This window comes from Pan troglodytes, chromosome 22 (assembly GCF_028858775.2).
Source record: "Pan troglodytes isolate AG18354 chromosome 22, NHGRI_mPanTro3-v2.0_pri, whole genome shotgun sequence".
NCBI classification, from domain to species: Eukaryota; Metazoa; Chordata; class Mammalia; order Primates; family Hominidae; genus Pan; species Pan troglodytes.
In genome coordinates, this window is record NC_072420.2 from 15,539,195 (window position 1) to 15,552,471 (window position 13,277).

Consider the following 13,277-nt stretch of genomic DNA (forward strand, 5'->3'; position numbering starts at 1 on the left):
GGTCAAGTTTAGAAGCTGCTGTTCTTTTACCTACATTTAGTCCCTATTCGTTTTGCTCTCAACCTTTACGTGATTGTAGCATGACTTCCCACTTTATGAAAGAGTACTTGAAGTCTGTATGCAAATTATTCAAGTTTTTTGATGGTTGTGGGGAGGATGGAAGTGCGTGCGTGTGTGAGGTGATGGAGTATCTAAAATTTCTTCCTATTATTTTTCTCAGAACTTCTGCTTGTAACGGAAGTTTCTCAACATGAAATGTCATCAATTTGGCCTCATTCAGGAAGTTGCAGGGCACTTGACTGTAACCTCAGTAAATTGTACGTTTTCTGAAATCCTGATAATCTTTAGCTGCCTATCATTTTGAAATTTTTAAAGTTATTTTATTTCTGAACTAACTCCCTTGGCAATTTAATTGATTAAAAGAGAAAAGATTATAATGAAATACTTCAGAATGTAGATATATTCATCTTTACATTACAAGGGGAACTCAGAATTTAAATGATCTGATTTTTGTATTCATCAAAAAATTACTATGAGGATTTTATTTATTTATCTGGAATAAAATTCCTCTGACCATGCATATTGTCACAACATACTTGAATTTACAAAGATATGGAATCTCTGGGATCAGAATAACGGTATATTCTGATCTGTGTATATATGAAAGACTCAGTGGGTTCCAGTGAGAGAAGCTATGCTATGATTCTCATGCGGTTATATAGTTAAAAAGACCTTTGTTGGCATAGTCTTGGACAGCATACATGTTCCAACTTTAAATATTGCTGAGTGAATAAATAAACATATGAGACTGGGAAATGTCGTCAGGGTTCAACCTAGAAACACAAAGCCAGTATCATGATCTTGTAATTATTATAATGTTAATCCTTTAGCCATCTTAAAAGGCTTGGACTCATGTCTCTCACCCAGCCAAAAGCAGCAGAAGGTCCAAGTTCCTCAGCTACCTCCCAACCTTGGATGAGCCGTTTCTTATCTTTCCGCTGCTCTTTATTCAGCTTTCCATGGCCAAGAGAAAAACCTGTCTTCCTTCTGTTGATGTTCCCTCCCCCACGTTGAGGGAGCTGAGGCGAGAGCTGCAGAGGATCCGTAAGGAGCTGTGGGTAAGGTGAGGGCAACAGCCCTCCCTTAATGTGGAGTATACGTCCGCTATTCTTGTGTCCTTTTTAGTGCGGAACTCCGTGATGAGGCCTTCCTCCTGACCACTTGAGCCTCATGGTGTCTCCTCTTTTTAGGAATCCAATCTCTCTTCCTGTGCTTCAATCTCCTCAAGGGCTCTGCAGCACTTCCCCTCAAAAGCATTTCCCTAAATCCTTGACTGGGTACCAGACCTTCATTTTTAAGTGATTGAAGTTGTGGCTGAGTATGCGTCATGGGCGATTGCCACCGTTTTAAAGTCAAGTAGTTTGTTAGTTGCTCCCCAACTTACAATTTCCTGGCATCTCCATAAAGAAGCTATCCTGTCTTGATCTCCCTGAGGCAGCAGGTTGATTAAAGTTTTAAAATCATGGTTAGTGACTGCTGTGTTTAAGGAGGCCCCAGAATAATCGATTTGGAGTGGTAGCCATAGCAAGAGTGGGGTCATGATGGAGGCAGCACCTTGGAAAACTGAAATGAAACACCATTTCATGCTGTGAAAGGGGAAGAATAGAGGTAGACATGTGCTTTAGCCTCACCTGGGCACTGCATATGCGGTTAAATCTCAGGGGTCTGGAAAAATATGCCAGACGTTAGCAGTGTAATGTTGTCCTCCAGCATTTGAAATAACACTTTGTGTTTCCTGTTTTTTCCTAAGGTATTACGTTTTATTGGTTAAAAAAAAAAATAGGTCACTTTGGAAGGTACTTACCTACAGTACCTATATACATTGAATGGATCAATTTAAATAGGAAGATGGAATCTGTTATATAGGAATAATCATCATATTCAATGCCCTCTAGCAAATATTTCCTAAGTGCCCACTGTGTGCCAGGTATTATGTTAGGCACCAGAGATTAAAAAGGCTAAACAAAATAATCTCTGTCACAAGGAGGTCACAGTCTTACGGAAGGGCAATTGTCATACAAATATATAAAGCATAATATGACAAGTGCTATGACCCACAATTTACAAGTTGCTATGGAAACACAAAGAAGAGAGCACCAAAGGGAATCATGGAAGGCTTCATAGAGTAAGTGACCTTTAGGATGGAGGAAAGAGGGAGACTTCCTAATGTGGAAAATAGCAGGAGACACTCCAGGAAAATAAATAGCATATGAAAAGTCACAAAGGGAAGAAAATTGCAAGTATATTGTTATGGCTGGAGTGTAGATTGAGAGGTGTGTGTGTATGGTGGTGGTGGTGAGGGGGTAGTTACAATTCATAAGGTAGGTAAAAAGCAATTGGGGAAGACCTTATGCAGCCTGGAAGGAAGTTTGGATATTATACTAAAGACAATGAGAAGCCATCCAAAACTTTCAAGCAGAAAAGTACCTGATTTGATTCGTGGATTAGAAAGATTTATCTGGAGGCTGTGTGAAGGATGGATGAGAAGGTAGGGGGTCAGTTGGAAAGCTACTGCCATTTTCCGTGCATGAGATCATGAGGATCCAAAGCAAGACAACAACCATGGAAATGGATAGAAGGCCATGAATATGAAAGCATTTGTAGAGGTAGGATCCATAGGGCTTGTATGAGGAGGATATATGTGAGATGAAGCAAGAAGTGATGTTCTGCTTTGATGACTGGCTGGGTGTTAGTAGCAGTAAAGAGGAGTTGGCAATAAAAAAGCAGAAACAAATTTGTAGAGAAAATCGATGGTTTGGTTATGTTGAATTGAAGTTTCCTGGGGGTATCAAGTGAGTCAGATAAACATCACTGGGGTTCAGGGGACAGATGAGGTTGAGGAGGTTGAGATTATTGCTATGGGATGCACTTATATTACAAAAAGTGAGGGGTGTCTGGGAGGAGATATTTTCTCTAAAGTCCAATATTAAAACCCCTAAGCAACATTACTCTGGAAAATGCAATATGCAAATAGTTCTTTTTATTATTAACATTAGGGTATGTCAAATTTTAAAATATTTACCCTTAAAGACAAAACATCTGCACAATTATTACAATTGGTTTCACTAAATCAGAAGAGACTACACATTATCTATACTTTTATACCAGAAAACAAAATGAAGAAATCAACAAAATATAATTACTAAAACTCCACTGTGGATCAAGATAAAATGTGTCCAATATTAACTCACACTTTCCCAATAAGTATAAAAATGAATATAACATTGCTTGGACAACTTGTTTCAACAGCGAATCCTCTATTACTATTTGTTCAATAACATATATAAATTCAAAACTGGCAGGTATGAAAAAAGGTTACTTTGTTTTTTGCAGATACTGTACTTGTAAAATAAAGCCAAATAAAGCATATGTCACACATACCAAAGTCTTACATTTTGCCTTTCTAATACAAGCAAGTGAAATATTAACACATAGCATTTAAAATAATAAATATATATTTTATTGACAGTAATTTGGAATGTTAGAGATACAAAATTTTATGTACAATTATTCAGATTAAAACATTTAAACTTTAGGTTTTATTTACAAATATTTATCTTATCTTCCTCTCCTATTCGACGTTTTATCTCAAGAAGAGTTAAAATGGAATGCATCTGTAGCTATATAGTTGGGAATGTGTGTTCAGTCACTTGGCTCTGCGATAGTAATCTTATGTACCATGTCAGACAGATTTTCAGACTCCAGATCCTCTTTGCCATTATCTGAATTTCCTGATGAGATATAGCAACCAGAGTCCCTTGGGCAGTCATCTAACTGTGACTTATTTAAGGAGATGTCTGAGCTCAAGGATAGGGGCTCAGGTTCATTTCCTTGCTCTTGAGTAACTGTAAATGGAAAAAAAGGGCAGGAGTTAGGTAAAGCAACACAAAATCTTATTCACGTACTCATTCACTTTCAAGTATTATCCTATTTTAACTGTTCTAACCATGACTTCATTACAATGGAAAGTTCTGCAAGTAAAAGGTATCTTTGTTTATTACAAAAGAGATATTTGCACCCAAATATTCAAGCTACTGTTTTATTAGAAGCCAAAATTTGCCCTTCGTTGTTCACTTGCAGTTTCATGGAATTCATGTGAACTTCCCGCATAAGCAAAGATCAATATGGACTCTCATTTTACATTAATAATAAGTTGCCAGAGAAAGCAGATTGTATCCACAGTGTGACTGATGCCTTGTCCAAATACTCCTTAAAGTATCATTAGAAAAAGGCATTTATAGTTTAAATGCACAATCCAAGTCAATAGTGATCTTTGTGAACAATTTTAGATTCATGATAATCTAGATTAATTAATAAATTATCACTATAAGTAAGAATGTACAGTAGGACTTCAATTATTTGGAAGTTAACTAATAAAACTTTAAATATCCAGAATTTTCCTATGTTTGCATGTATCACAAAATAGACATAAGAAACCAGGTTGCTTTTAGAAAGTAAAACACCAAAATTTCCACTGAATCTACTTTATGGATATTTAGTCTTCCGTATCTTTGTCTGTAGTCCTGAAGAATAATCATTTATTTTCAGATTGATAATTCTGCATTCTTAAAGCAGTGTTCTATATTCAACAGGCATTATCTTTTAGAAAAAGATTACTATTAGGGATATAACAAAATATATTTTGGAAGAACCCCTAAGCAGCCTGAAGTTCACATGTTACTCTTCTCGATTCCTTTAGCGTCAACTTTCTCTCTGTCCATGTGGTTTCTTGATGGGTGTTTCTGCATCCTGAGCTGAGCTCCTCAGAGAAGAAATAGATCTCAGGTACTGCCTCTTAGCTGCAGTACCATATCTTCCTCTTTCCCCTTCTAACCTTGGGGCTTCACCACTGTAGGCATTTGAATAGCTCCACGTTGAAACAGCCAAACACACATTTAAGGTTGGGACAAGAACTCTGCCTACAGAGGCTTTGCACTTCATCCCATTCCAGTGAGAATAAAGAAAATCCAAACCTCGGAATCCTTCAAAGAAGGAAAATGTATAATTTTCTTCAATAGGCTATTATAATGCTAATTAATTTATATCTAGGAAATCTACGCTTTATCTTATTTATTTTATATATATATATCTATCTTGCTTTAAAATGCATTTTCTAGTTTCCATATGTTTTGCTAACATTAGTTTATGATCCACTGTGTGTCCAATTGCCATCAACTTCCATTACAAATGAGAATTGTGCTGTAAGTTACCCTTGTGTTAATGAATTAACTTCTCTTTAATGTTTATAGAATGGTACTAGTTAAGCATCATCCATGGGAGAAATTGAAAAGTGTTACTTAAAATATCTCCTAAATTCTGTAGTTTAGAAGAAAAACACTGGTTGAGAAAGGCTGGAAGAAAATGATAAAAATTGCTTCTTAGTCTACTCATCTTCAGAATGAGTCATAACAGTTCTTTTAACCTTTTCCTTAAGGCTTGTATTTGCAACAGTGAAACCATATTTATGCCATTCTTCTGAATCTTCACATTTGCCCCACAATTTTAACTATAGATTCAAATATCAGGTATTTGCCTAGTGATATTATAACTAGTTCTAGATATAAGATGACAATTTTAATAGGCACCTATTGTGATTGTTATTTTTAAATTTTAGCTACCATGGAAGCATTTTGTGTGCATTATTCATGACAATCTTTAAGTTTGGGAGGGTTTACTTATTATTCACTAGTCTTTCTGAGTATCAGTCATTCACTCTTCTTTCTAAGCCCTTTTTTTTATGAAAAGGCAGCACTAAAATGGGTCCTCATTCTCTGAAGAATTGCTTTCTATCCTGCCTTGGCTTTTCTATCTTATTGCCACTGAAATGAAATGAGCCAGCTCTGTGTTCCATTATCCAAGTGTTTCTAGAAAAGGCCAGAGGAATTAGTGCTTTTGTATGCATTCTGCCACATCAGCAATGATCATCCTATTTGGAGTGTGAACCTCTTAGTCATAATGATTGTGGGGATAAGGCCACATTTCCCCAGATTATGTTTGGGCCAATATTACCTCAATGCAAAATTAAAAGAACTGATCTACTTCCCTTCACATTGATATCCTAAACAAGACTTGGCATAATAAAAACTGTTTGTTCCCAACACTCTGTTCTATTTAGGTTGATTACCAATTGTGGGGCTCTCTTCAGGATATGAAGCAGAGTCTTTAAGAACTGTAATTTCCAAAATTAGTTCTTTTCCTTTAAAAAAATAAATATTTAGCTTGTTATTTCACTCTCAGAAGCCTCTGTGCATTCACCTCAATGGGGAACAAAGTAAATAAATTAAAAACTGTCTTTACTAGAGAATATGTCATTGTGTAATATTAGTAATAAAAATGTATTTGTTTTTATTTCCACATGAGAAATGCTATATCACGTTCTCTAAATTCTAGGAATGGTTTTGTTTTAAACACAGGTCATTTATTGTAGAAACCTTTCATCTGCAATTTTTATGGAAAAAGAAAATAGTTTCTCAGTATGAAAGTTATGCAGCACGGTAATTTACAGAACAGCAGTAATTTGCTAAATGATTTCCTCGTGAAATGAAAACACGACCGTGCCTCCTCAAATGCTTCCCACCAGGCTTGCAATAATTTCAGGCAGGTGATCAGCTGGAACTCTCAACTGTAACTATAAAAAGGCAGGTCATTATGTTATATTACGGAGATGAAAGCTATATCGCATTCACTTTTGTATTTGGAGGATCAAGATTTTCCTCTTCTTGTTTCTTTTCATCCTGACACTAATGACAGGGATTGGCGCAAACCTAGGTCTTGTGTTATGGGTGTTTCTTTCCTGCAGAGGAGATGAATTCACATTAATGCATCCACATTTTCTTTCTAAGTCATTTAGTCCCTTCATGTGGCCATGAAACAGAGTAAAGCTAACTGGCCTACCCAGAAATTGAAACCATAACCTTCATCAGTTTTGTCCCATGGTTCAATCATCTGGGCTAACCGGGCAAGTAACACATTGGAATAAGAAACAGGTTTGCCTACAAAATTACGGACTTCCCATAGGATGTTTCAGTGCATCTTTTTATACTAAAACGTTTCTGATAATACGCTAGGTTTTAAAAAGTATACATAATTCATGTATTCTATTATTACAATTATATGAAAACATACACATATGCATATAACTTACAAACAAAAGTGTTCAAATTTGTTAATTTTCCCTCTATTTCTCAGGTCTTCCACATTGTTTTTAATGAAATAATTAAAATGGTATAAGTTTTCAATAAAGCCCCCAAATGGTTTGTAAATATCTTAAAGGACATACATATCTAAATTAGAATACACTGAAGAATTATTAAATAATTTGAAAAAGGGTCTTTCTTATTGCTGCCAGCTGACAGCAGGCATACTAGGAACTCCAGAAAGCTGTATAATTCTGTACTCTATATAATAAAAATAGAATAACATTTAAAAATTACTTAGGAAATATTTTATCATGAAGAGCTAATTTGCATATTAAAATAATTTATTTCCTACCAAAATTGTTACAGAATTGTATAAAGCCCATGTAAAAACATTTTAAGATAGTTATCAATGTTGAAAGGAAAGGGTGGCATCGTGATGAAAACAGAAGACGTCTAATATAATTATTCACAAAATAATTATATTGGAGTTTTGACATTTAATTAATTAAGAAAGGCAATCTCAATTATACTAAAAGTGAAGATAGTTTTAAGGAAATAAAACTGGATCCTTATTCTGGGAAAAAGTTCTACTCTAAGAAGAGAAATCTGCCCCACCTTTACATATTAAAAAATTAAAGATTCAAAAAAATGAAAACTAATTTTTGCTTGACTTTCCCAGATTTCTTTGCCCAAATCATCCAGATTTTGTCTTTACCATCTTGCTTGCCTTAGCTTTGAAGCCTCTCTTTCTTTGGGTGAAGTACTATAAAATAATGCAACCTTAAAGGCATAGGAAAATTCCTGGCTAAAGGAATTTCTCAATAAATAATTTTTTAATAAACACAATGATATTTAGATGAATTAAAGGACATTGGAACTAAAGGAGAGCAAAAAAGGACTTTTGTTAAAATTCAAATGAGAATACCTCTCAGCTCCATCAATCATCCTCCTGTTTTTCTCTATCCTGGGGCCATCTCCAAAGTGGCAAAACCCAGGGATACACATCTTAGGATGACTCAAAACCTCAGTCTCAAGTTTTAACCTCACTGGAGTCACTCAAATGAAAACCCAGCCACTGTTCAGGTAACTATGGCTATATTTATTTGTCCAGAGGCAGCGTTATCCAGGGAGGAAATTTTAGTGGACAACATGGCATGTCTCTCAGTTATTTTTTATTTCATCTAAAGCCCATTCTTAAGTTACCTGAACACTTTAATTCTCCTAATAACAGTGAATATTTGGTGTTCATTTCACTTGAATACTAACCCACCTTTTGGAAACACAACAACAAATGAAAAATAGGATTCCATTCATAGGAAAATAACTGGTGGCTTCTGTTCCCCTGAGGCCATGAGAAGATATGGAGTTGAAATGACTTCCCCTCCTCTTGCATATCTCTTTTTGGAGCCTAGCTTCTAACGAGATGTGTACCTGGAAATAAACCTTTTCGCTTTCAGCTAGGGCAATCTCCACTTCCACTGTGCTAGGAACTTCAGCAGAGGCAGAGGCATACTCACTCAAGATCACGATAACTCAGCACCTACCTGGGCAATCTCATTAGACTGCTACTCTCCCCAACCATACACCATATGGAGGGCTTTGGTCCCAGGAAATATTTAACCTCCTCAGTTAAAGTTGTCATATTGTACTGACTATTTTGGTAATGACCAAATAACGTTTAAAACTGTCACACATTATTTAATTAGGGGCCTTGGAAAGTCAAGTTCATATTTCTTATAGGTTAATTAAACCCATTTACATGATGAAGGAGTTAAGAACACATTACCCCAAAATATGCTGCTCTGGCATATTGACTATTTTGAGTTGAAGGCACTTGAAGAGAGCAGGTGCAAGAATATTACTCTGGCTTTCCCTTTTTTTTTTTTTTTAAGAGAGAGAGAAATAGGGTCTGGCTAGGTTGCCCAGGCTGGTCTTGAACTCTTGGACTCAAGCAATCCTCCTGCCTCAGCCTCCCAGAGTGGTGGGATTACAGGCATAAGCCACCATGCCTAGTCTGACTTTCCTTCTGCTTCTTAAAAGCAGATGACATTTCCATGTGAAAGCTACCTTCCCTCTACCAGAAGAAAAGTATCATTCCTATCATCAAGGACAGGAAGTTGAGGCACAGGGAAATCTGTACAAACAAGCCATGATAGACAAACCCTTATCTATCTAACCACTTCACCCAATTAGCTAGCCTATTTCAAGCTTCTGTGACTTGTCACATTTTCACAACTTATTATTCTTTGTCTAATTCAGTATACAAGTGTTCAACTCTAACTGCATCTTTGGGTCTTCATTTCCCATGAAGCCTCCCTTGCCGCATGAATTTTGTGTTAAATAAATTTGTGTGATTTTCTCCTGTTGGTCTGTCCTATGTCAATTTAATTTTCAGCTGTTTTTAAAAGCCTAAGAGGGTAGAGATAAAATTTTGCCTTCCCTATATAGATATGATAAAAAACTAATCTAATTTCATTATGTCTAAAACTATTACTTTTGACAAAAATAGGAATACTGTGCATATTAGTGATCTACAATTTGCTTTCACATTTAACATATTTTTAAAAAACTTTAATATCAGTAAACAGCACGCTATATCATTTTCTTAACATAACACCTTCAAAACTACTTTATTGTTTGGGTATATCTTAATTTATTTAACAGGTTAATTATTGATGGAAGTCCCTATTGTTTTTAGTTTTTACCCAAAACTACTAGATTTTTAGTTAGTATTTTTGTGCATTTGTATCTTGAATTTCGTAGGACAAATACTTAGAACTGGAATTTCTGGATACAAAAGTGTGCATATTTTAAACTTTGATTGTGTTTCACGTTATTGCCCTCCAAAAATGTACTTATTTACACTCTTGCACACATGCATGGTTAGCATATTCATAAACTAAATCTTGACAACATACTCGAATACCGATCTGCTTATTACAAATACTTGTATGTGTGAGGTGGGATTGCAGGCAACTTTATTTTTATAATAATAGAATACTGACTTACTATTTGGGGATCTTTTGACCTCCTCATTCATCATTTACTCATTTTATGTTAACCATCCACTAATGCAAAGCACAGGACTAGGGGCTTTGGGAAAGCATATGGTAATAGAAGATTCGGTCTTGTTTGGCCAGGGTAATCATTACAAAGCTATGTGTTGTATGCAATCCCAATGCAATATAAACACAGGTACAGGAGTGCTCTATATATACGGCCATTAGAGAGGTCCTTATGTGACTAAAGTGAAAAATCTGTGAACACTTTTCACTGGAAATTTTCTGGTAGAAAAGTGAGAATCCTTATACTTTATTTTATAGTTTTTTGTATGATATAGAATATGGCATCCATCATAAATGAAAGTTTGGAGGTAAAATTAAAAAGAAATCTGAAGAAATTAAATTGCATGAGGGCAAACAACTATGACTATAGATATTAAATACATACAAGTAAAATGCCTGCATGCTTTCTCTACTTTGTGTGGACAGGTAGCATAGCTTTTCTTTAAAGCTGTAGATTTCTTGAATCTAGATGCAAATCATATGGCAAGTGGGTTGGAAACTCCAGGTACACATGTCAGGGGCTAGGCCCAGGCTATGCTGGCACACTGTTAGGCCAACTGCTGGACTGCTGCTTGGCATAAATACAAATCTCCCCTGCTGACAGCTCGGGTTCCAGGCTCCTGGCTGCGGCCCGCCATTTGCCCTGCATCGATTTGGGCAGGCAGGCAGGCAGGCAGGAAGGCACAACTGGGGATGCTTGAGCGATGAGGGGCTGCTGTGACCACAGCTGGTATCAACATTCTGGCACACAACCCACCCTTTCCCCTTCCTCCTCATTTGGCACTGCAACCAGAGTTTGCAGGTACCTCAAACGCATTGTATACAGATTCTGTAAAGTTTGCTTATTCTGTTACTTTGTTTTCAATTTTAAATTTAATTATCCCTGTAATCTAGAGCAAACAAGGTATTTCCATCACCCATTTTCCCCAAGGACAATAGTACACATTCTCATAGACACAATTTTAAGACACATTGGAGTGCTTCTGAATGTGAAAAATGAGGAACAAGTGCAGAATAAAGACAAGATGTTTACTATAAACAACAGTAAACCAGCTTATTATTCTAAAGAGGACTTCAGAGTAAGGCAAAGGGGCCTTGAAGATTGTGTTTATGGAACAACACACACACACACACACACACACACACACACATATTTTCTGTTCTCTTTTTTATTTGGGAATATTGACTTCCAAAGTAAATGAAACATTTTTAAATTCAGATGATAAATAGAAAAACCTAAATGTGCACAAAATAAACAGATCCTGCTCTCTTGTCCCTTCAAGAGCTGCATCTCACTCCAATTTTTCTTCTCCCTATAACCTTATCTAGATTCCCAGTTGAGGGAACCGATGACCTAATTCCTCTCAGTTTAAATGCAACACAGGAGCAAATTCCAAATCTCTATGCTGGTCTTGCTGGGATTGCAGAACCCCAGGGTGGTTATCCTCCTCCAGAGGTAATCCTGTGATCAGCACTAACACCACATACCAGCCCTTTCATCAGCTTGTTGGAGAAGCATCTTTACTTCCCGCCAAGCAGTGACCTAGATACCATCTCACACCAGTTAGAATCAGGATCATTAAAAAGTCAAGAAAAAACAGATGCTGAAGAGAATGTGGAGAAATAGGAATGCTTTTACACTGTTAGTGGGAATGTAAATTAGTTCAACCATTGTCAAAGACAGTGTGGCGATCCCTCACGGATCTAGAACCAGAAATACCATTTGACCCAGCAATCCCATTACTGGGTCTATACCCAAACGATTATAAATTACTCTACTATAAAGACACATGCACACATATGTTTATTGCAGCACCATTCACAATAGCAAAGACTTGCAACCAACCCTAATGCCCATCAATGACAGACTGGATAAAGAAAATCTGGCACATATACACCATGGAATACTACGCAGCCATAAAAAAGGATGAGTTCATGTCCTTTACAGGGACATGGATGAAGCTGGAAACCATCATTCTCAGCAAACTAACACAGGAACAGAAAACCAAACACATGTTCTCACTCACAAGTGGGAGTTGAACAATGAGAACACATGGACACAGGGAGGGGAACATCACACACCACTGCTTGTCAGGGGGTGGGGGGCTAGGGGAAGGATAGCATTAGGAGAAATACCTAATGTAGATGAAGGGTTGATGGGTGCAGCAAACCACCATGGCATGTGTATACCTGTGTAACAAACCTCCATGTTCTGCACATGTATCCCAGAACTTAAAGTACAATACAAAAAAAAAAAAAAAAAGTGTAACCCAGTATACATTTTCAAGGTCAAAGTGGGTACAATGCTATCTATCTTGGGCTAAGAAGAGAAAAGGAAAAATTCTTGCTTTAAATCTTAGAAGTCTGGTTTTTTTCCATGTTTTGTACCCCATCCTCTTGGTCTCTCTAGATATATTTAAGACTCACATAGGACTTGTCTTTTCTACATCATCTCAAAATTTTAGCTCTTATCCTCAAGATATGTGCCCATTTTGCTCAACTTTTATATTGCATGATTAGCAAAGCAAATCCTTTTATGTTCTCAATCTAACAATGAAACACCAAACTAGAAATTTATTGCCATTCCTCAAACTGACATCATTCAATGATCAAAATAAAATGCATCCATAATATCCTAGAAAATGTACGTGTCCCATTCTTAAAAAGAAAAGCAAACTATTTTTAACGTTTAACGTGACATGCATTTGTTTTTAAATGTCTCAGTTTTATATAACCATATACTCAAGGTCTTTATCATTCAAGGTACAGGAAGGTTGTGCGTTTAATCTTTAGCATGGTTGTAGGAGATAGGATTCACAGAGTAGAAAATAGATAAAAATAAGCATGCAGCCAGTATGGTGCCAAATCATCAGAACTCGACATCTTATTGACAAATGGAAGTCATTCTTCTTTATTTCTTGAGCAAAGCAGTTTCATATAAGATAAATAGCTTTCAGTCAGAATAGCCTAACCTGCAATATGCATCTTTTTGACATGTATATTCTAATACTTC

At 36.3% G+C, this 13,277-nt stretch overlaps 1 protein-coding gene across 3 annotated transcripts in view; it reads right to left on the reverse strand.

Annotated features, from left to right (window-relative positions):
* Positions 1-3,018: 3,018 nt before the first annotated feature.
* SAMSN1 (SAM domain, SH3 domain and nuclear localization signals 1) overlaps positions 3,019-13,277 on the reverse strand; it is a 175,264-nt gene continuing 165,005 nt past the window's right edge. For all 3 annotated transcript variants that reach the window (XM_009442827.5, XM_016938412.4, XM_514833.6), the window contains one exon: positions 3,019-3,905. In XM_009442827.5, coding sequence (XP_009441102.3) covers positions 3,703-3,905 — 203 coding nt within the window. In that variant the 3' untranslated portion in view covers positions 3,019-3,702. The remainder of the gene's footprint in view (positions 3,906-13,277) is intronic.